The following is a 24,744-nucleotide window of genomic DNA, read 5'->3' on the forward strand; positions in this document are numbered from 1 at the left end:
GATTTTTAAACCAAAGACAAATGACCAAATGTATATTAATCTAATCCCTAACTTGGGAAATATATACCATTCCTTCATTTTAATTAAGCATGCATTATAGGATATCAGTCACATAAATGACACATAGTAACAAATTCATTCTGCTTTTGCTTCTTACTTAACGAAGTAGCACCAAGTCAATCAGGGTGTGATGAAACAAAGCCCTCAAATAAACCAGGGATTTCACATGAGGAAGGTAAGCACGGAGTGCTGTTTCTTAACTCTGGGAGGCAATGTAACCTTGCCTGGAATCCAGTTTATTAATAGCTTTTCTCAGAAAGCAACCGGATTGAACTAGGAAGGAACCACTTTTGGGATAATCTTACCCTCCTCTTGAGCCTTATAAAGTAGAATAAATCTTAATACGAGGAATACTTTCCTCTTTTACAAACGTAACAAAATAAAAACAGTTCCAATCATCCCAAGGTAGGTTCCCATCAAAACAATGGCAAAAACAGTAAAAAATATTTAAAAGAATCTACTCAATCAATGGGCTACTATGCCTTCTGATTTCTCCGTCTCTTAAGCGACTGGCACTTTTTTTTGAGACGGAGTCTTGCTCTGTCACCCAGGCTGGAGTGCAGTAGCGCAATCTCGGCTCACTGCAAGCTCCGCCTCCCGGGTTCACGCCATTCTCCTGCCTCAGCCTTCCGAATAGCTGGGACTACAGGCGCCCGCCACCACGCCCGGCTAATTTTTTTTTGTATTTTTAGTAAAGACGGGGTTTCACCGTGTTAGCCAGGTCTCGATCTCCTGACCTCGTGATCCGCCCACCTCAGCCTCCCAAAGTGCTGGGATTACAGGCGTGAGCCACTGCACCCAGCCACAACTGGCACTTCTAATGCCCCGAGGGATGGTGCCCCAGGTAGCTCCATTTCCCTTCACTTTCTTACCTTCCCTCCTGAAGCTCCCTTTGGTGCTTTTCCAAGAGCTCTTTTCTTAACTCCTCTTTCTCAAGAGTGTGTTTCTCCACCAGGCTTGTGAGCTGCTCCTGGTGAAACTGCTCTAGTTCCTGAGTCAAGCCTCTCACCTTCTCTTCTGTCCAGGCGCTACTCTGAAGGCCTTCCCTCTCCCGCTCAAAGCTTGCTTGAGCCTGTGTCAGTCTAGCCTTGAGCTCCATCTCATGTTCCAGCCTCAGCTTCTCCTGCAGGTGAGTCTTTTCCTCCTCAAGCTTCACTTGCAGTTGTTTTTTCTCCTCCTCATGCCTGTAAGTAGCCTCATGATATGCCTCCTTGAGCACTGCTGCTTGCCCCTGAAGTTCAGCAATTTCATTTTTAAGGTCACTTATTTGTTTTTCTAAGGTGTGCATTTCGTTCTCATGCCTTTGCTTCATGTTCTCCTGTGCCTTCTCGCAGCTGACCACGGTTTCATCCAGCTGCTTTTCACAATGGCGCACCTGAAGGCAGAGAGTGACACCACTACAAGATTACTCAGCTCAAGGTCACTGAAAGTGAAGTGATGGAGCAGCAAGTACTTTTTTTTTTTTTCCTACAAGACATTTCTTATCTCCCTATCTTGTTTTAAAGTAACTGAATTCAACACTTTAAGCAAGATATTTAAATCAGGCATGGTTTACACATCTCTTTTAAGTGGCTGAATTTTATTAATGTCTAAACAACTTTATAAGAACTGAGCAGCCATTACACAGATACCCTCTGTCTTCCCATGCATTCTTTCCAACTGTAAACTTCAGTCTTGAAACATATATATTTTTTGAGACAGGTTCTCACTCTGTCACCCAAGCTGGAGTGCAGTGGCGTAATTATGGCTCACTGAAATCTCCATCTCCTGGGCTCAAGCAATCCTCCCACCTCAGCCTCCTGAGTAGTTGGGACTAAAGGCACACACCACCATGCCCTAATTTTTTTTTTTTTTTGGTAGAGATGGGGTCTCCCCATGTTGCCCAGACTGGTCTTGAACTCCTAGGCTCAACTGGTATGCCCACCTCGACCTCTCAAAATGTTGAGATTACAGGCGTAAGCCACTGTACCCTGCTGGGTCTTAAAATACTTAATTAAATTCAAATATTAATTGAACACCTATCAGGTACTTGCAGGCCTCAGAACACAGCGCTGGGTAAGATATGGTCCCTGCTATCCAGGAGAAACCAGTCTAGACATGGATATGACAACTATAAGTACAGTAGGAGGCAGAAAATAAAAGGTATAGAAAAAGAGCTACAATGTAACCCAGGGATTCAAAGGAGGGAAAAAAAATCACATTTTCGTTGGAGAAATTCAAGAATGGCTTCATGCAAGAGGCAGCATTAGATATAAATCCTGAGGGGTAAGTAGATTTTCGAGAGGCAGAAAGAAACTCATATCAACATAGTTTGTAACAGCACAAGCAAAAGAGGACAGAGTTTGATGGACAACTGGGAACTACCCAATTTAGCTGGAGGATAAGGTAACTCAAAAGAATGGTGTAAGAGAAGACTGGAAACGTAAGTTGAAGCCTCATGGTGAAGAGTTTAGAGGCCAAGGTTCACAACTTGTACCTAATTTAGTAGGCAATGCAACATCAAAGGGCTTTTTTTGGTTTCACTGAGATGTTTTTAAAAAAGAAATTGGGAGATAATATAATGGGTTTCAAGCTCAAGTTCCGTGATTGCCAGGGCTGAAGATATTACATTTTGGAGAAACTCTCCAGAAAAAAAGGGCCTTGCTGTCAGCCTACAAAACCATCCTGAGGATGTGGGTTCCCAACATAGAATGTGCTGCTCTATGAGAAAAAAGAGTTGGAAATGCCCTACACACATAAGGCTGTCAGAGCCAAAAGAAATTAGAGAAGTGGATTGGTGGGAAGGACTTACTTTATCTTCGAGCTCCAGTCTGAGGCAACATATGTCCCTGTGATGTTGTTCTTTCATCTGTTCAATGACCAGCTCTGCCTCAATGCTCATATTCAATGGATTGCATTCTTCAGAACTGAGCCCTGAAAACACATGGGACTCATTGATTCTGCAGCAGGTTCTTTCAACAACACAATGTGGCATCTGAGGAGGGACATCCAGTTTAACTAAGGAATAATTTTCAGCCTGAATGACCAGAGATGTGAACTAACAGGAAATAACAGAGGCCAAGAGAAGTCTTTTCTCTTTTCAAGCATTAGGGCAAACAAGAAGAAATGAAGGTGAACAGATTCTTTCATGTACAGGCAGTGGAAAAAACCTTAATAGAATCCATCTTGTAGAATAGTAGGTGGTGGGGGGGATGTGGAAATTGTTGCTTAAAGGTGGCTACCTCCTAATGCAAATGCTGCAAATTGAGGTAATAGCATGAGGTAGTTTGGTCAAACCAACCAGACTCCTACCCATCCAACAAATACTGAATGACAATGTGGCAGGAAAATGAAAGGCCAGCATACTTGTTGCTATGCCCTGAGGAGTTAGCTTCATGGGTCACACTATCCACAACCCATCACTCAACATTACAGAAGACTGGCTATTTCCTACGAATTTCCTGGAGTGTGGGTAGATCCCCATTTTAAATTATCAGCTAAAATTTTAAAAAATAGGACATAGGTTAGGAACCAGGATACAGGCAGTTGTGGGTAGAAGTTCTTAACTCATGCATGAGCTCATCTCTGCAACTGCCCACGATGATGACTGAGAATGACACTGAAAATGTGAAGCATAAGTTGGGGGCTGAGCTTGTACACAGAAGAAAAGATTATGACTAATCTCTTAAGGCAGTGGGACCCAAAATAGCTTTGTATGTGGGGATACACAGGCAGATGGAAGAAAGGAACTTTTCTTGGGTATAGGTCTAGCAGCTGCAACGGGCAGTCTTGCTTTGGGTCTTCTCTTCATATTTGATGGCATATTCCCAACTGAGAAGTAACACCCAGGGTGTGAGCCACACCACGATGGTACAGCTTAATGTCCTCATGAGGAACAACCCCAACACTTGGCCATCTATGGAAAAGTCCATAACAGCTGCCGAGATATATCATATTATGAGATCCTCAGACTAGAATGAGCTAAGAATCAGAGGGGAGGTCTTAAGGCCTCTTCATCTCCTCCCTCCCCAATCTGTTAATTATTCTGCAGTAAGAGGAGGAATAAACAACCTGTGTAAGAACGACACTCCTATCCCCAGTAGCACTGGGGAAAGTTATTTATAACAGAATAACTGATTATGAGCTGTCTCTGAAATTTAAACTCAACACCCCCGAGAAAAGAGGTAGGCTATCAGGAGAGAGCAAAGGAGCTCATAGTTAATGTGGGAGGCTCCCAAACTCTGCCTTCCAAACTTGCCACTCAAAATCTTCCTCAAAGGCCCAGGAGGCCAGCCCTTATTTATCTTCTTTGTTCTGCTGAGGCAATATAGACATTCAGCACAGTGAGTATAAGAAAACCAGTTATGGATTCTGTAGTTTCTGGCTGGCCTGCTCTCCAAAACCATCTTCATATGAGTTAGGCACTCTCTTCGAAGAGAACAGCAATAGCTCAGTGTCTAAATTCTAATACTCCCAAGGCCTGGATTCCCAGATTTGCAGCCAGTTTTTTGTTTGTTTTGTTAACAAAGCAAATACCCTTGTGGTTTGATTCTTCCATTCCTTTGTTGATGCATATCAAAATCAGATGGAAATGTTCTCATAAAAACTTCAAGGACAAATGAAAAACCAGACCACAAGTGAAACAGCTCAAGAAAAGAGTATGGCCAAATTCTTTTTTTTTTTTTTCTTTTTTCAAGTTGCCAAAGTTTTGCAATTTTATATTGAACCATGGTTCTAAAAACAAGGGTAAAGGCTTTATCTACAGCCTGTCCGAATGTGTTTACCGTGGTTGGGCTCAATGGCACCGCTGTTAGCATCAAGTTCTTCTGACAGTGAGTTCTTCAACGGAAGCCTAAGCACTCTGCCTTGTGCACGATATTCTTCCAGCTCAGACTGGAGTTCATCTACTTGGTCTTGTAGTACCTGGGATTTAAAAACCAACACAGGTCTTAGATGTGACACCAAAAGCATAAGCAACAACAGCAACAAAAAAGATAAACTGGATATCATCAAAACAAAATCTTTTGTGCTTCAAAGGACACTATGAAGAAAGCAGAAATGTTTTGCAAATTAAGTATCTGATAAGGGACTTGTAACTAGAATATATAAAGACTATTATAGCTCAATAATAAGACAATTTTAAAAATGGGCAAATGATCTGAATTGATATTTCTCTAATGATGATATACAGATGACTAATACATATATGTAAAAGATACTCAATATCATTACCTGTCAGGGAAATACAAATCAAAGCCACAATAAGATACCATTTCACACTTACTAGGGTGGCTAGAATCAAAAAGACATACAATAATGACTGTTGGTGAAGAAGTGGAGAAATTGGAACTATCATACTAGTGAGAATATAAAACAGTGCAACCACTTTGCAAGTTTAGCAGTTCCTAAAAAGGTTAAACATAGGGTTACCATATAACCTAGCAATTCTACTCCTAGATATATGCCACACAAAAACTTGCACACAAATTTTCATAGCTGCATTATTCATAATAGCCAAAACCCCCCAAATGTCCATTCACTGGTGAATGAATAAACAAAATGTGGTATATCTACACAATGGAATATTATTCAAGAAATGAACTGATACATGCTACAACATGGATGAACTTTAAAAACATGTTAAATGAAGGAAGCCGGTCACAAGGGCTAATGTTTTAAGATTCCATTTATATGAAATGTATAGAATATGCAAATCTGTAGAGACAGAAAGTACACTAATAATTGCCTAGAGCTGGGGGGCTTGGGAGAGATTATGGCTAAGTGGAGCAGGGGTTTCTTCCTGGGGTGATGAAAATGTTCTAAAATTGAATGCGGTGATGTTTGCACAATTCTGTCAATACAACAAAAGACTGAATTTATATCTTCAATGGGTAAAACATATCGTGTATAAAGCTGTTAAGAAAACAAGTGGATGAGGCTGGGTGGGCGGATCACCTGACGTCAGGAGTTCAAGACCAGCCTGGCCAACATGGTGAAACCCTATCTCTACTTAAAAAAAAAAAAAATTAGGCGTTGTGGCAGACACCTGTAATCGCAGCTACTCGGGAGGCTGAGGCAGGAGAATTGCTTGAACCCAGGAGGTGGAGGTTGCAGTGAGTGGAGATCACACCACCGTACTCCAGCCTGGGTGACAGAGCTAGATTCCGTCTTAAAAAAAGTAAGAAAGAAAACAAGTGGATGAACTGGGGGAATTTCTGAAAGTAGAGCTGACAGATTTTACTGATGAATTCATTAAATGTAAAGACATTTAGAAAATACCTCTATTTAATTAGAACCAGAGCTAAAATTTAATTATAAAAGCAGTAGAAATGTTTTCTTAACCATGTATGTATATTTCCTGAAAAGGAGGGCTGCAAGTAACTTCATAATATGATTGTTTTACTCATCTCTGCACAATTAAACTTTTTATCTAAGTAGCTGGAACTCAGTTATATTTGTCTCATTAAAATAAACACGTGTTTCTGGTTTAAGAAAAAAATTCAAATTCCTAACTTCAGGGGAATTTTTTTTAAGTCAAAGATTCTTGTTATTTGTAAAAATGTTTCCATCTCTCCTGGCAGAAATTGGGAATGATTTACTAGCTAAGACTTGAGTGGTTTTCTGTTTCATTTGCATTTTATAAATAAATAGAGTAAAAAATGTATTCAGAAAAAAAAAACCCACAGGACAAAACCAAATCACATCAGATTAGATCTGTAATGATCAATCAGGAAAGGCTAATTTTTGAATAATAATGTTAATAGCTAACATTTCTGTAAGTGCTTACTCTATCCTTGGCTCTGCTCTAAGCACTTTACATATACTCACTGATGGAATTTTTGCTACAACCTTTTGTGGTGGGTACTTTTATTTTTACCATTTTATGCATGAGGAATGGAAGTACCCACAGATGAAGTGACTTGCTTAGGGTCACAGAGCTAGGGAACGGGGAAGCTGGGGTCTGAACCCAGGCACTCCTGCACTTACTCAGTTCTCTTTGTCTACCTACCCTGCACTGCCGCTCATATTCATTTCTCATCTGTGTCAGTCTCTCTTCTTGCAGGAAGAACTCAGCACTGCTAGGATCGAGGTCACCAAACTAGAAGGGGAAAAGGGCAAAGCTGTCATTTTTCCCGAGTGCCCTTCTTTGACCCAACACAGCAAAGGCCCAGTTTCTGGTATTCACCCAGTCTCTTGAGTATGATAGGAATGCGACATGTAAGCATGAACACCACCAACTGGATGATGGCGAGAATGCACTAGAGTGACGTGTTCAATGAACACAGGGATCATTTCTCAGTGCCAGGCAATGTTCTCCTTCATAACCAGCTTAGTAAATTATATCCCTACAAAAGTTAGAGCACCCTTTAGCTACCCCAGTAATTCCCTAATAAAAATGTTCTGGTGGCATTGCTTCTGTTCTTTTGAGTAAACTACATAAAGTAGGCTGCCTATCAGGAAATGAGATTTGAACAGGTTTACCTTTTCTGCTAACACATTTTCCAAATTTCTCTGAAGTTTGTTTGTCAGATTCTCATATTCTGCCAACTTCTCTGCATTTTCCAGAAGCTCATTTTCCAGACGACTGTTTTCCTGAACAAGTATGGGGAAATTAAATGTGGTACAGATTAAGAAATCAGCAAACTCTGGTACTATTTTATATACAGCATAAATCAGTACTGTCGATTAAAGATGTTTATCTATCTTAAAAGCTATAGTAGACTACAGGAGGCAAAAGTAAATATAAAAGGTTGATATCTATTTTATAACAACAAAATGAGTTTGCCCTTTTGTTTCTGACCACGTAGAACTGTGCTGTCCAAAACAGGTAGCTGCTAGTAGCCATACTGGGTACTAAGCCCTTGAAGTGTGTCTAGTACAAACTGTAAGTTTAAAATAGACACCAGACTTTGAATAGCCCCAAAATGTAAAATAGCTCAGTAATATTTTTTGTATACTGATAATGTGTCAAAATGATAACGTTTTAGAGATACTGGATTAAACAAGATTATTTGAAATTAGTTTCACCTGTTTCTTTTCACCTTTCAATGTGGCTAGTTGCAAACTGAAATTATAATGCAGGCCACATATGTGTATCTATTGGACAGCACTACAGTAGAATATGAAAATATTCTTAATACGTAATATTGACAAATGAAAGAAAATGATTACAAAATACCTTGTTCAGCTGCCAGCAAAAGAGAACTCAGAAAAAGTATAAAAAGTAGAGTAACTCTAGGCCAGGCACAGTGGCTCACACCAGTAATCCCAGCACTTTGGGAGGCCGAGGCAGGTGGATCACGAGGTCAGGAGATCAAGACCATCCTGGCTAACACAGTGAAACCCCGTCTCTACTAAAAATATAAAAAATTAGCCAGGCATGGTGGCGGGCGCCTGTAGTCCCAGCTACTTGGGAGGCTGAGGTGGGAGAATGGTGTGAACCCGGGAGGCAGAGCTTGCAGTGAGTGGAGATTGCGCCACTGCACTCCAGCCTGGGAGACACAACAAGACTCTGTCTCAAAAAAAAAAACAAAAAAACAAAAAACAGTAGAGTGACTCTAAAATCAATTTATTGATATTATGATTTGGTTTATATTTAATTTATAAATTTATTTTGGTTTAAAGATGTAAAAACTGTACATATAAATTGCTCATAATTTGTATATGTTTATATTATAATAACACATCAACTAAAACCCATAAAAGTTTTTTTTAAAGGATCTGTATATATAGTATTTTTAAGAAAGATTTCCAACCACATTTGCCAAAACACACACACACACAAACACACACACACACGCAGACATGCCATTTGACATTTTTCTTTTCCAGTGTTAAAGGCTGATTGGAAGAACATCATTTTCTAAGCACATTTTGCCAAAAGAATACAGAGCCAGTATATTTTTAGTATATTCTAGTTCACACCCTCATACAGCAATATAAGTAAAAAAAAAATGTACTTAGAGCATTTAAAAAATGCTACCTTCCCCTAAAATGCCAATTCTATAATATTAATCTTTCAAAGTACACCAAAATGTAGAGGCTAGAACAACATAGAGTAATCTCTGTGTATCAGGCAGTGCTGGTGTTCTGGAGACTGACAAATCAGATACTGTTGTTATCTTGGGGAGGGGGGCAGATGTGGATACAACTCTATATGACCCAGTAGGAAATGTGCTATCTCTTGGCAAGAAAAAAGTAAACGTAATGGGAATGAAAAAGTAATTTGGCCTGCAGTGTTGGGGAAAGCAGTGAAGGGGCATAAATGTGCTCTGCCCTCTGAGGCACGGAGAGAGCTGGGGTAGGTGCAGTGGGGTGGGGGAGGGCATGGCACTGGGACTTGGTGGCAGCAGCTCAAGTTTGAAAGGTATGAGGACAAGCTCCTTTTCAAGAACCTTGACTGCTAACACATTGTTTTTGTTTTTTTGCAAAGGGTGGTAACAGCATGATTGTAACTGATCTTTAGTTAAGTGACTGGTAGCCATATGGAGGTGGAAGAGATGGAAAAAAGAACTGTTCAGGATACACATTAATTAGCTGAGACATCATGATGAATTCTGAACCTAATCAGAGGCTAGGAAATGCAGAGGAAGGAGATAAATCTGGGAGTCACTTCGGAGCATCAACATAACTTACAGACTGATGAGTAATGAGGGAAGATGACGAGGAATTTTAGCTTCTGAGACTTACACCTCATGGTGTTGATGTTGATTAGGGAGAAATTCACTAGATGAAATAGTTGATGGCTAGGGAGTGATAATTAGCTCAGTTTTTGATGTGTGGAGTATCAAGAACCTTTTGCGATAGCAGTAACAGCAAACATTTCATATGTACTTATTATTTTCCAGACACTGTATGTGCCTCATCTCATTTAGCCCACACCTCAATGCTATATAGGGTAGGTATTATTATGGTGCCCATTTTTAACATTAGGAAACAGGCTGAGGAACCTGATCAAAGCTTTCAGTAAGTGGTGGTACCGTACCCAGATCTGAACCAGGCAGCCTGACTCCAGAGCCCTTGCACCTTATTATCTGGTGTAAGAGTCCAGCAAAGAGAAGGAACACTTCTTTCACTGAGACACAGGAAAGAGGGGAGGATGTTTGAGAGGCAAGGCACATTTGGAGGCCGAGGTGGGAGGATCACTTGAGGCCAGGGTTTGATACCAGCCTAGGCATAATGAGACCCTGTTTCTACAATTTTTTTTTTTTTTTTTTTTTAGATGCAGAATCTTGCTCTGTCACCCAGACTGGAGTCCAGTGGCACAATCTCTGCTCACTGCAACTTCCTCTGCCTCCCAGGTTCAAGCAATTCTCCTGCCTCAGCCTCTCGAGTAGCTGGGATTACAGGCACGCACCACCACACCCTGCTAATCTTTTGTATTTTTAGTAGATACAGGGTTTCACGATGTTGGCCAGGCTGGGCTCAAATTCCTGACCTCAAGTGATATGCCTGCCTCGGCCTCCCAAAGTGCTGGGATTACAAAACACATTTTTAATTAGCTGAGCATAATAACATGAGCCTATAGTCTCAGCTACTTGGCAGGCCGAGGCTGGAGGATCACTTGGGGCCAGGAGTTTGAGGCTGCGGTAAGCTATAACTGCACCACTGCGCTCCAGTCTGGGTGACAGAGTGAGACCCCATCTCAAAAAAAAAAAAAGAGAAGAAAAGGCACATTTGGAGACCGGGAGAAACAGGCATCCATGTAGCAGGAGGCAAGACCATCTGCTGAGAATGAGGGGGGGCGGGCAGGCAAGAAGATGGGGATCTGAGGGTGAGGGCCAGGTTTGGAGTAGGAGCGGGAGGAATCAAGGGGTCAGCCAGGTGCCAAACAGCCCTGAAGACCTAGTGAACCCGCAGTGGGAGAGAAGAACAAGAGATGCTAATCAATACTGTGAGCAAAGCAGGAGCCTGGGTAGCCCTGCTGAAATCCAGATTTTAGCAGGGCCCTGCCAAGTCTGGGTGAAGACCCAGCTGGGCAAACTTGGAGGATTTTTGGACTGAACCCTGTGCAAACATGCCCACTTCCAAAGCTGTAGTTTTCCACGTGGTGTTCCCAGCAGGGATGCAGACCACAGAACTAATAAGATGATTACCTTTAAAGAGAGGGCAAGGCGGTCCCGGATATAGTTCTCTTCTGTTTTTGCCTTTTCAATTTCCTGTTCAAGTTCTAAACGCTGCTTGCCTGCCTGCTGCAGGATCTGCTCTCTCTCTTTTCGGAGTTCATTTTTTAAGGCTGCTATTCGCTCCTTGTACTCTTCATCCAGTTTCCTGCAAGGAAGAAAAATGGACAAGCTGCCATCACGTCTTTCAGAGGTCCCAGTATCAATCTACCAAAAATGGAAACACAGAGGCACAGAGATGAAAAGCACCTGGATAAAATATCTAGTGTACCCTGCTTTCCCTTAGGGCTTGACCACATCTGAGTCACTCCAGCAAGGTGTGGCCAAGAGGCTGGCCAGAAGAGTCCCCGATGCCCTGTTCTGCCTCTGCAGCTGCAGGCGCCACTGCCCTGGGCCAGGGTGGTGGGTGAGGAGGAGCCTCACTCTGCTGGCCTCACCTGAGGTTGTACTCATTCCGCCGCTCTATGGCTGCATGGTGATCATCCACCTCCGAGGCCATTAAAGACTTGAGCTTCTCGGCCTTGTCCAGATCTGATCGCAGCTTCTCTTTTTCTCTGACCACCTGATCAACTCGTTCCCTAGGATCAGAAGTACACTGAGTTAATGGGAAACTGTTTCTAAGCAACAAGTAGACCCAGAAAAGCTCTCATCTGGCTTGCATCAATACAGAAGCAAAACCAAGACAACCAAAACCCTCCCAAAGCAAAAAGGCATTCCACCCTTCCCTTCAAAAGCCTACATGTTAATCTAAGTTCTCCTTAATTTTCCTATAGTTTAAGGAAGATGTGTGCAGCAGTTGGACAGAAGATGAGCAACATTTGCATACAGAATAGAAGGATGTCTATCCAAGGCATCCGAATGACTTGCTGCACAAGTAGGAAAGGGAATGGGGCAGGCAAACCTTCTGCTCAACTCACAACAAATGCCGGATTTCAGCCTTAAAGCTGGCCAGAGCCGCCTGGTGAATGCTGTTCTTGGTGACCAAAAGTTCATTTTCAAGGGCCAGTGTTAATTCTGTCAAATTGATGTTTCCATCAAGGCTGAAATCCAAGGCCTAGAAATCAGAGCAAGGCGTAAATTCAAAAACAAATCACTCATTCCATCCTCTGAAAGCAGAAAACGTGAAGGCTATACAAACTCTGAGAGCTGACAATGATCTAGAAATTAGACAATTCCATTGCTTTAGTGATTGCTTAGGAACAGCCATCAGTCTAGAACATAGTTAAGTTTTCTCTAAGGAAAGCATAACATGGTTATTTGTGTTAAAAAGAAAAAAAAATTATCTTGGCCAGGTGCAGTGGCTCACGCCCATAATCCCAGCACTTTGGGAGGCCAAGGCATGCGGATCATTTGAGGTCAGGAATTCAAGACCATCCTGGCCAACATGGTTAAACCCTGTCTCTACTAAAAATACAAAAATAGCCGGGCATGGTGGTGTGCGCCTGTAGTCCCAGCTACTTGGGAGGCTGAGGCAGGAGAATCTCTTGAACCCCAGGAGGCGGAGGTTGCAGTGAGCCGAGATCATGCCATTATACTCCAGTCCAGGTGATAAAACGAGACTCCGTCTCAAAAAAAAAAAAAAACCAAAAACCAAAAAACAATAACGACGACGACAAAACTATCTGGCCCTGTAAATAAACACAATTGTAAGAGTATTTCTCATGTCAATAATCTGGGGGTTAAAAACATGGAAAGTACTTAACAAAAGGCTCCTGGTTAAAAGGGCTACAAAAAAGTTACCTTTTATCTTTGAGACTTTGTGAACAGAAGTACCATTAAGGAGAAATAAAATCAAATCACAGTTTCCAAAAAAAAAAAAAATTGAAAATTTTCAACCCTTCTCCGGTTTGTCATTTTTCTCAATTTTAGCTGCCACACCTTCAGGATCTCCTGGCTGTTCTCAATGCCCTCTTCCTGCCAGGTGTCGAGTATTCTCTCCACAGATGCATGGCCCATCCCATCATCCAGGCAGGAGAAGACCCGAAAGCCAATGGTACTTGTCATTGCTGATGAGGTTGTGGTACGTCGTCCACTCTCATCGAAAGACTGGAAGGAGGAAGAGACTTGAGTAAGCCTAGCTTGATTCCAGGCATTTCAACAAGATATTGGTCAGCCCTGACCACGATGGGTAGAAGGCATGTTTCTCTAATATACAGTGCCAGGAAAAAAGTCATGCAGCCGCTCTGATCTCTGTTCCCAACTGAGTCAAGCCTACAGAGCTTATCAAAACCAACTGTTTTGGTAGAGAGTTCTATGACATAGACGAGATATGTCCCTAATTAACACCAGGTTTCTTCTGACCCAGAGCTGACATGACAAGGCATAATTAGTGGTCTTCCCACTATAATTTATGGTCATTTCTCAAACCCAACCTTTCCTTCCTAATGGTTAAGTCTAATTCTTCTTTTGCTTCCCTCTCTTTCCTTAGTATTTTGTTTCAGACAACAGATTAATTTATTAGACATTACTTAAATGGGTTCTAACTTTTATTCACCAAGAAAGCACTTTTGCTTATTTTTTACCTGCATGGAAAGGTGCCTTTTTAGTTGTCTATATGGAGTAGATGCTGATGGTGTAAGAGATTTTCCATTTTTAAACAAACCATAGAAAAAGTCTTCTACACTCATTGTACCGTCAGGATCAAGATTATGGAATACTTCCTCAAGCATCTAGAAAAGAGTCATCACATATTTTAAATACTCCATTCAAGTATACAAGGCCCAAAGTATACTTCTGGCCAATAGTAATCAGTACCATGGTTGGTCCCAGGACTCCAGAAATATAATTATGCCCCTTTATTCTCACTTTACTGATTTCCCTTTCCAGTAATGATATGCCCTCCTCCTTCCCACAAACTAAATAAAAGTCAGTTTCCAACATCTTCATAATCTTATGCAATTTAGCAATTAACTATATTCTCTTTTATTCACACTCCTACAACAGGCAGTCTTTAATGTTGTTACACATTATTCTTACAAATTAAGAAAAATATCTAAATAATATAAAGATACAGCTTCCCAGTGTCATAGCGGTAGAAAGCGGTTGGACATCCGTTACACTTTCATACTGTGGTGATCCTCAGTGATATTTTCTTTATGTTGAATTTTTGAAATTGGTAGGCTAGCACAGCAGAATTTGGTCTGGGACAGATTACAATGATCTGATTACAATTAAGATTTGGAATCTGAAATCCATAACCTGGGGTTTAGAACCTTACTTTTAACAATACTGAGTGTGTTGGCTTTTTGCTTTAATGTTTTAGCACAGGAAAAACAAAGACTTTATGTGTGTGCAATAGAAGGGTTCCAAGACATGTAAAGGCAAGGGAGTTTTGACTGGCTCGTCCGCACCCTCTGATGGTAATCAAACAGCCCCTATCCTGTAATAGGGAAGGGGAGACTGGGCTACAGCCCCGTCTAGAGGCTTGCCTGGGAATGGCTGGTTCCCTAGCTCCACGGAGGAATGGGAAGGTGAATAGAGCAACGTGAGTCACTGAAGCCACAGAACGAGGAGGAAAGGCAAAACCCTCCCACTAGCAGTCAGATTCCTCTTTATTCTGGAGTTAAAATGTTTCTATAGGAACATGCCTCCAATGTACAAAATGGGAATCTCTTGGAGAGGTTGTTAAAATGAAGACTCTAATATGGTAAGTCTGGTGGTGGGGACTCAGATTCAGCATTTCTAACAAGCTCCCAGTTGAGGCCCATGCCACTGAGCAGTAAGGAGACAGAATAAGCAACAAATTGCTCTTGTTGCATTTGAGCCTACAACTGGACTCATTCTAACACAGGCCTAAATTCTCTGCAACACATTCTCAAACTTCTGATATTCATTTTGTAAATCTGGACTACTGCTAGGATTTATATGATCTCATTGTTGATTTCATTTTTCATGTAAGGGCTTGAGGCAATTCTTTCATCTCAAATGCTTTTTTTTCCCCAATTCATACCCAACAGGAACCATTAGTTTCCATTCTTCCTTTCATAGGACTTACTCTGGAGGGAACTCTGAAACAAGAAAACCATTCTAAAGACTGGAAACGTTTGCAAGAAGCAACAATTCCTAAAAGAGGATCAAATCAATGGAAAGATATTTGGGGCAAGATTCTGAGGTTGCCAAGATCCCTTAACTTTTCTATCCTGTTCTTATCAACCAAAATAATATTTTCCTGGAGGACAAGGCTTTCAGGACCTTCATACCAGAAATTACAGTCAAGTCCAGGTGTGTTGACTGAAGTTAACAAGGTTAAAAGTTTGGCTCTAACCTTAGATCCACACTGCTTGACCTTGTGACATTAGCCAAATCAGTGCACAGCTTCCAGACTGCCTAAAGACCTCGCACCTGGAAAGTCATTCCAGTTATTTTAGATGGTGGAGTGGGCAAGTGACGAATAAGAGTGTGGATTCAGAAGACGGGGGGGCTAGACAGAAAACAATGCCGGTTAAATGGCCAACTGGGGCACGCTCTACACTTTGAGCGGGAGCTGTCTCTGGAACTGTGAGGACATCCTTATTCTTACATGGACCAGGTCTTTGGATAGCTGGTTTACTGAAGTGTAAGTTGGAAAATAATCACAAACCCAAACACTCAAAGAGGCCCGGAAGATGATGTCAACAAATGAGGCAAGATCGGTTTAAGACATCAGAAAGTAGTGAGTGCTGGGAAACTGAACACAGGAGTGCATGTCCTCTCCAAAGGAGCTGGCTGCATCTTACTGCCCATAAAATGGAGCCAAATCTTTGGATTTTTAGAAAAATATCCTGATTTTTTTTTTCAATGTAGCAAAAAGTTCAATTTTAAAAACACTGGGCATGACAAATAAAATAGGCTTGGGGCCAGGTTTGGCATCGGGCATGTTGGTTTGCATCTCTGCCCTGTCATTGTTCTTGCTTTCGGAAAGGAGCGTGCTAGTTACAGGCATAAGACAGTGACTCTAGTTCCCCTTCATGAAAGCAGGGAACAGCCATGATTTCACTCTCTCTACCTATAAAATGAGAGGGGACTAAATCTAAAATGGCTTTCAGTTGTAAAATTTTAGGATTCCAAGTAAACGAGATCATCTTGAACTTCCAGCTCCTCTGTGGTTTAGAGCTAGTAATACTAAGTACTATAGAATTTCACTATTTTTCTTTAGCAGGAAAAACACTAAGTAAAAGCTATATTCAATGAGCAATCCTCTACTTGTCCTCAGGCCAGAGGAAAATAACTAAATGTGCTACTTCTTTTCCTGAGCTTTGGAAACCACCACAGAAGAAAATGCAGCTCTCCACAAGTGGCTACAGTTTATTCCAAGAATTGATTTTAGATAAATAATCCAAGTTTGTGCAATATTTTTTGGCAAAAACAACCCAAGGTTCTACATATTGCACTGATTTACAATTCAGGAGAATAAATTTAATTTTATGACTTAATAGTCACCAATGAAAAATAAATTACCACTGAGCCATTAAAAAGGTAAACAAAGGGTATATAATGGTCAAATATACATGGAAGAAGGGGAAAACAACAAAAAAAAATTTCTGTAAGCTAGGCTACTTGAAAGCTTTTGATAATAAATCAAAAGCTATTATTTGTTTAGAAAAATACCACTAAAGAAATATTTCTATTATCTGTTTAGGAAAATAATACCACTTATCCCCCGAGCAAGCAGAAAGCATGGTTTCAAATATCATTATAATCAAAGATTCCCAAAGCGACAACTGTAGCCCTAACCTCTCTCCAATCCTTATTTTCAGCTCGTTGAAAGGCACATCTTAGAATTATTTCTATTCTTATGTTTCACGGCTATTCATGCACCCAGTCCTACCAGTTCCTCTCTTAATTTTTTAGAAAACATAAAGCTCAGAGTTTTACCAAAGAAGAGTCTTTTGGGGGCTCCTTCAAAACTCTTCTTAGTATTTTCAAAACAACCAATCTACCCTTTACCATTTTCTCATGAGCAGAATATTGTAATGGCTGCTGGCTGCTCTCACCCAAGGCTCTCTTCATGCCAATATGTAAAAGCAGTTTAGCTCCTCGTCAGCAAGCAAGATTTTTCTATATATTGCTCAATCTGCTTAAGAACTCAGAGATGATATTGAGATGTTCTTTCCAAAAACTTAAATTTATCCTTCTGGCCTTCAAAATACTCCCCCAACTCAAATCTACTGAAATCCTTGCTTAATTCTGCCTCCACATGTTTCCCACAATTTACTCTGTGAATGGCACCTCTACAAACACATCTGACATCATGGCTACACAGAGCTAGTGCCTGACAGTTTCACATGGGGTAACCTGCCTAACACAGTGAGCTTACAATAGCTGGGTAAGTGTCAGCTCTTGTCAGTTTTTCTTTTCCACAACACAACAAGAGCTCCTCAATGACAGAATCTTCATGAATGAGTTCTTAGGAAAAAAGAAAATGGAGTCTAACAAGCTGCAGAGAGCCACACTACAGCTGTTCCTAGCCTGTGGCCAGCTACACTTTTACCATCATTATTATTCCTGAATTATACTGCGAGGCTTACCTCTCCATCCACATTTTGTAAACCATACTGCTCACAGATGGAGACCAGCTTCTTCCGGTTCAGGTGACCATCACGGGTAATCCCCAAATCTTCACAAACTTCTTGCAGTTTCTCTTCTATCCAGTCTTGGGGAGGGGAAGATCCACTCTGTGAAGCATTCAAGTCATCTGGGTTCCAAAACCTTAACTGGCCTGAGAGAGAAGCATATGTCGCACGGTTTCCAAAGGAATTGCAAAGAGAGAGTGCCTATTCTTAAAGAAAACTGTGCTTTTTGAAAATAAATATTATAAGAAAAAGGCAATAAATGTCAATTCCATTTTGATTTGGTCCTGAAGCTCCCATGAAACAGAATCAATGGTTCTAAAGCTGCAACTAGAGTAAATGGGTACTTTTTGGCTCCCTGACAGTCATACCTGTGTAATAAATATAATCTCCTGTGCAATACTGCAAAGTTCTAGGCTTGTTTTATTTCAACTGAACACATCACAAGCTTAGGCTATAGCGATCATAAGAGAAGGCTGGTTGAAGGCCATTATCGAGAACTCTGTAAGTTCTATCTCAACTATAGCTACCAGAATGTATTACCTCCATTTTCTGTCCAGTCTAAGTACTACAGCATCTTTTACTGAAAAGAAAATAATTTCATGATAAAAATCTCAAGATTAGCCTGTTCCCAAATCCTTACATACAAATATTCTGACATACAGAAACCAACAGTCCAACTGAAAAAAACAAAAACAAAAACAAATCAATGGTTGCAAGCTGTAAGTTCCCAGTTATCTATACATTAAGGTAAATTTCATTTGAAGACTTAAGGATCAAACTACTTATTTAAAAATCAAAACTGCTTATTTATTCTCTATTAAAAGCCCTCACTTCTAAATTTTGCTTTACACATTAGAGATTCTGTAAAGTCATTACTTAAACATGAGATAATTATTGGCACAATTTTGTGTGCTTGGAAGAACCTCAGAGGGTTGAAAGCAGTATTTAGTGCTACTCCCACTCTTTGCTCACAGGAATTAAGCCCATTACTGCTGTGGCGTTTCAACCTAGAGAACAGGTTGTAATTACACTTAAGTACAGTTAATCCACAGAGGGCTGTGAAGCGGGCTGAGGTTGTTAGCTGAACCACAGTGCCATCTGGTGGCCAGAGGATCAACGTGTTCTGATGCTTCTTAAATACATTTGAAACTTGTCAAGGGATGCATTTTTAAATTAATTAATTAATTAATTTATATTGTTATTTTTATTTTTTGAGACAGAGTCTCTTCTGTTATCCAAGCAGGAGTGCAGTGGCACAATCACGGCTCACTACAGCCTCCAACTCTGGGGCTTAATGGATTCTCCCACCTCAGCCTTCTGAGTAGCTGGGACGACAGGCTACCACATCTGGCTATTTTTAGTAGAGACGGGGTTTGCCATGTTGCCCAGGCTGGTCATGAACTCCTAGGTTCAAGTGATCCTCCTGTCTTGGCCTCCCAAAGTGCTGGGATTACATGCGTGAGCCACTGTGCCTGGCCAAGGGATGCATTTTAATAGGTCACTATTTAGGACTGTCAGAAAATTAATCTGAAAGTCTGTATAAGAGGAAATTAGCCCGTAAGTGAAATTATATATCTTAGTTACCATCTCTTGCATGATATTAAATGCTAGGATTTTAAAACTAAAAGCTATCAATTGGGAATAAATTTTTTGTTGCTGTTGTTCTTAACGTTAATTCCCAGCTGGCCTCCAGCGTAAGAGATCAGAAAGATGGGGTGTGGAGAGCACCCGGCAGACCTTCCCTTCCAGGCACGTCCTGACACACTCGGCTCTTACCTTCCGCTTCATACTCCTCACTGCGTTGCGTCTTCCAGTGCTAGAGAAGGCAAGAGAAGATTAGTGTGCTTTAGAACTTATTCAGAAAGAACGATCCTAGCTTTTCCTAGAGCAGATCACTCTCTGGCTCTGAAATCATCATCTAAGTGAGTCACATAATTTCAGGACTCTCTAGTGTATCCATCTAGATGAGTTCTCTTCAGTTAACCAGCCAATCAGGACGAGACTCCTAAGAAACACCACACAGCCTTCTGCAGCAAGGATTTGTCCTCATTTGCTAGGTCACTTATTCAACAGCAAAACCTATCACAACCAATTAAACCCAGCCAAAGCAAATATCCAGTATCCATCAACCAACAAGTATCTGTACACATGCATTTTTGAATTTATTCTTCAACAAATGTGTACTGAGTGCTTCTCTTTGTGCTAGGTACTGTGCTAGGTCTTGGTAATACAACCATGAACAACCATGAACAGGACAAACAAATTTCCTGCCTCAAGAAGTTTATATGGTAATGAAGACATGCAGACAAGAAAACAGGAAATACAACGGTAGTATTTTAAGTGCTATGACAAGGAAGTTCAGGATGCTATGTTGCTATGCAGATGGGATACTTTAGACTTGTTAGATCGGGAAGAAGCAATGTCTAAACTGAGACCTGAAGGATAAACTGCAGAGAGCCAAATGAAAAGAAGGGGGCAGGCTGGGCGCAATGGCTCACACCTGTAATCCCACCACTTTGGGAGGCTGAGGTGGGCGGATCACGAGGTCAGGAAATTGAGACCATCCTGGCTAACACAATGAAACCCCATCTCTACCAAAAATACAAAAAATTAGCTGGGCGAGGTGGCGGGTGCCTGTAGTCCCAGCTACTCGGGAGGCTGAGGCAAGGGAATGGCATGAACCCAGGAGGCAGAGCTTGCAGTGAGCCGAGATCGCGCCACTGCACTCCAGCCTGGGCAACAGAGCAAGACTCCGTCTCCAAAACAAAAAACAAACAAACAAAAAAAAAAACAAAAGAAAAGAAGGGGGCAGTTGTTACTTGCTGAAGCAAGGAGGCAAGAATGAGCCTGGTATATCTGTGGCATAGTGAGGAGAGAGATGCAACTTAAAATAAGTAGGCTAGAGAAAGTATAAAATGTACATTACCAGTAAATTACACTAAAGGCAGTTCAATTTATCTGAATTGGACCATTTTGCTACCTTATCAGGCTTCATTATTCCTGCCTCTTCTCCAAAGTCACAGCATACAGTTGTAATTTGTGTACTGCATAAAAGTGCCCCGCTAAGGGCACAGGTCAGGACCAAAATCCAGCCCTTGCTCCGCTGGCTGGCGATAGTACAGGTCGTCTTTTGACCAGTTGCAACAAGCAGGTCCACAGTGGCTGTGGCTTCCAGCAAATGGCTTTAGCCTCTCCAGCAAACTGCCTAAAACTAATCACTGTTACGAGGGGTTACTATAACCATCAAAGAAAACCCTGTTAGAAAAGGTGGATCGCCCTTTCCAAACGGGGCTGCTGTCATAGCAGTGATCCAGCTTTATGAATGAAGCTGCCTTTGATAACAAATAACCAGCACATTTTCTGGGTAGCTGACCTGTACAAGACTAGTTGATTGCTTAGAATCCAAAAATAAACTCAACAGGAAAGTCAGCCTAATTAATACCTGTCTCTAGAACTTGGATTCCTCATGACAGATGGTATGCCATGTAAAATTTTTAGATGAAATGTTGTTTTTCAGTAGTTCATTCAAGTTAATACGAGTTGAAGTTCTTCTTTCAGGCAACCTACGCTCATCTACTTTATTCTCCACACTCACTAGTGGTAGTTCTCACCTCTTAAATGAGGGCCAACCGCCTACCACAGTTCCACAGGTCCATGTTTTACTTAGATATTTAAGATAGTACCAATTCAGAGAGTCCATTTAATTTGGCCATACCAAGCTGACAATGCTGAGATGGGTTGTTGCTGACAAATGGAAGACACCAAAAGGCCGTAACTCAAAATGTTTAAGTTCACTACAATTCATGTAGATTACAATGGAAAGTCACTAATAAACATGGTATCCATGAAAAGTGAATTAGGACGTGTGATTTTTGCTTGTGATAACAATTTCATAAGCTCACTCAGCCTACATTTCTAAAGACATCTCTCCAATCTAATGGATGTCTGAGGCATGGTGGGGATGGGGAGCAAGTGGTAAAGTCAACAGTCCTTCATAAATTTTCTTACATTCTCATTTCTGGTCAGAATTAAATTGTTTTCACATTAGAAATTTTAAATCAACAAAACCATCCTGCCTGTCTGTCCCTCCACATTTATTTCCCTATTCAACAGGGCAGACAATTTAAATGCTCATACTACTTCGGCATCCAAAATTATGAAAATTCATTATTTAGCATATCAGTTGGAAACACCCCAGAACTAAATCCACTAATTCCACCTATGACAAATAAAATAGGGTTTTATGGTCTCAGAACCATTGGTCGAAACCTACCAAATCTCAAGCAGGGAATGATTTCTAACAGCAGAAACAAACGGGAGAAATGGCAGCAGAATATGTTATCACTGGCCCCAAACCATAAAGAGAGTCCCAGTTGGAATATACAGCTGTAAAAATGCAACACACACACCTTCAAAAAATCCTTGTCATTACTAAAGCATTGGCTCATTTACTTCTCAGTTCATTTGAAAATAGTGAGCACAGAATTCAGAGAAGCATGATGCTCCAATATACTGTTTCCAACGTCTTACGAGTCTATGGGACTGGGTGCCTATGTCTGATTCACTCTTTGGGACAGTACTTCCCTGCTGCCTTCTTCCCCAGATTCTTACTCCTAACTAATAAGGGATCGAGTATGGAGGCCACTGCATAGACTTAGGAGCCAGACTGCCTGGTGCTAAATCATGGCTTCCCTACCAGGTTGGCCTTAGGCAAGCTTCTGACGACTTCTGCCTCAGGTTCTCTGCCTATAAAATGGGAACAAAGTAGTACATATTTCATGGAGTTACGGTAAAGTGCTTAGAATTGTGCCTGGCACATAGTAAGCTCTGTACAATTTTGTTATTTTTATTGGATATATGTTTATATGATACATATAGAATTTATTTTAATTTCCATATTTAAACTTAAAGCATTCAATTGGGTAGGCCTGGGGAGGTATCTGTTATTCATATACGTTTGTAAGAAAAATGCCAAGTCTTCCCAGCAGAGAAGCAAGAAACACAGACAATTCACATAAGAGGCAACATCATTAAAAACAAACAAACAAACAAAAAACATGGGGGAAGGTTCATCTCAACAGCAATTAAAGAAGGATTAAAACTGAGAAGTCATTTTGTTCCCCAAAAAAGGTCATTTTGTTCCTATTAAATTAGCAAAGTATTTAAGATATGACTTCTATTACCATCAAGGTTACGATCTGAAACAGGCCTGTTCATATGTTATGGGTGGCACTGTAAGTGATTATTACTTTCAGTCATGTAAATGGCTTTATGCATCAAAAGCAATAAAAATGTTCATACTTTTTGATCCAATAATTTCACTGGGTATTCAAAGACAATAAAATCAAAGAGGAAGAAAAGCCATATGTGTAAATACATACATCATAGCACTTTTTGTAACCAGAAAGTATTGAAAACAATTTAAATATTCAACAATAGAGCATAAAGTATAATGATACATTATAATGCAGTCATTAAAAGTATAATTAAAAAACCATGTAGGAACATGGAAAAACATCTTATGAAATGTTAAATGAAAGACCATTACAAAAATGCTATCTATACTATGATTACCACCAGCAAAAATATTTATACAATTAGACAAAGGCTGGAAGGAAATAGACATAATAAAAATAGATGCATCTTGGTGGAAGGACTATGGGAAACAATTTCCTTTTATTCTTTTACTGTTATAAATGTTGTTTATGCAACAGAAATAGGTACAACTCTCACTATTTGCCCACTAAATTCTCAAAAAATTTATTTCCTGTGACTTGGGGGTGGGATAAAAGGAAGCTCCCTCCTTTTGGTAAATATTGTTCTGCAGCATCTCCCCCGTATTATGACAGATGAGGCGGTTTGGTGGGAAGCCCAGGTGCTGCTCAGGCTGGTGAATGTTGGATGCCAATGCCTCCTAAAGTGGCAAGATCAGAGACACTCGACTGAGACCTGCCTTGTGGACTGAGACCATCCCAAACAGACATTCTTGAGACAGTCCAACCCAAAAGCGTCAGATACGGCACAGCCTTCGAAAGCCCAGGCAGCATCCTCATCTTCAATGATTTCACACAAAATCTTAAGGCAAGTGGGGGTGGGGGTTGGGGGAGAAGGATAGTTTAAACATGGTTTTTGTTTGTTTCTATTTTTAAGACGGAGTCTCACTCTGTTCTGCAGCCTCAACCTCCCAGGCTCAGGTGATCCTCCAGCCCTCCCCGCTGACCCACCTACAGGTGCCTGCTACCACACCCGGCTCATTTTTGTTTTTGTTTTGTTTTTTTTTTTTGTAGAGATGGGGTTTTGCCATGTTGCCCAGGCTGGTCTCAAATTCCTGGGCTCAAGTGATCCACCCACCTCAGCCTCCCAAAGTGTTGGGATTACAAGTGTGAGCCACTGCACCCAGCCAGTTTAAACATGTTTTAAAGTCTTCTGGGAGTAGCAGTATCCCAAGAATTCCCCCTAGGACCCTTTGTAAGAAACACAGATCCAGCCAGGACCACCCTGTTAAAAGGAGAAGCAGGCTTATGCTAATGGCTCCATTTTCATTCCAAGACCACCTCAGTTGGAGATGGGGTATTCTGTGCTTCCTTGTACCTAGTGTCCACCACGGGTCTGTTCCCTCAATAAGAGGGAGAAAAGCACAGGGTGGCTGAGCATTTGTTATGAAATTGCTATTTCAGGGGGGTGGGTGGGGGAAGATTCAATTCATTCACAGCTCATTTATTTTCATTCTCACTGCCTGGAGCCAGTAGTTCCAATTAAAAAGCAGGGAGAGAAGGAGGGGAAGGCAGGTTAGAAGGCTCGGGGGATTAAATCATTCGGTTACTGGAACACCACCAGTAAAGGGAGGCATCATTCTGGAAAAGGGTCCTTTAATTGCTGATGGCTTACCCAGCACAGTGGAAGCCTGGCAGGTGGCCTGTAGACACAGATCTGCCATGAGCACTAGAAGGACGATTATCACAAAAATCTTTGGAAAAGTAGGGGGGAAAGCGAGAACAATGGCTGAGATGTGTTCACAAGACTGAATTCAT

The 24,744-nt window shown here is 41.1% G+C and overlaps 1 protein-coding gene across 9 annotated transcripts in view; it reads right to left on the minus strand.

Annotated features, from left to right (window-relative positions):
- NIN (ninein) overlaps positions 1 to 24,744 on the minus strand; it is a 110,600-nt gene that overhangs the window by 39,240 nt on the left and 46,616 nt on the right. For 8 of the 9 annotated variants that reach the window (XM_054447655.2, XM_054447653.2, XM_063651219.1 and 5 more), the window contains 12 exons: positions 19,490 to 19,529; positions 17,669 to 17,859; positions 13,685 to 13,831; positions 13,041 to 13,208; positions 12,080 to 12,216; positions 11,600 to 11,740; positions 11,136 to 11,310; positions 7,522 to 7,632; positions 7,049 to 7,138; positions 4,824 to 4,962; positions 2,852 to 2,973; positions 933 to 1,435 (listed from right to left, as the gene is read on the minus strand). In XM_054447655.2, coding sequence (XP_054303630.2) covers positions 933 to 1,435; positions 2,852 to 2,973; positions 4,824 to 4,962; positions 7,049 to 7,138; positions 7,522 to 7,632; positions 11,136 to 11,310; positions 11,600 to 11,740; positions 12,080 to 12,216; positions 13,041 to 13,208; positions 13,685 to 13,831; positions 17,669 to 17,859; positions 19,490 to 19,529 — 1,964 coding nt within the window. The remainder of the gene's footprint in view (positions 1 to 932; positions 1,436 to 2,851; positions 2,974 to 4,823; positions 4,963 to 7,048; positions 7,139 to 7,521; positions 7,633 to 11,135; positions 11,311 to 11,599; positions 11,741 to 12,079; positions 12,217 to 13,040; positions 13,209 to 13,684; positions 13,832 to 17,668; positions 17,860 to 19,489; positions 19,530 to 24,744) is intronic. The other variant, XM_054447654.2, reaches the window with a different exon arrangement.

Source organism: Pongo pygmaeus, chromosome 15, assembly GCF_028885625.2.
Source record: "Pongo pygmaeus isolate AG05252 chromosome 15, NHGRI_mPonPyg2-v2.0_pri, whole genome shotgun sequence".
Taxonomy (NCBI): domain Eukaryota; kingdom Metazoa; phylum Chordata; class Mammalia; order Primates; family Hominidae; genus Pongo; species Pongo pygmaeus.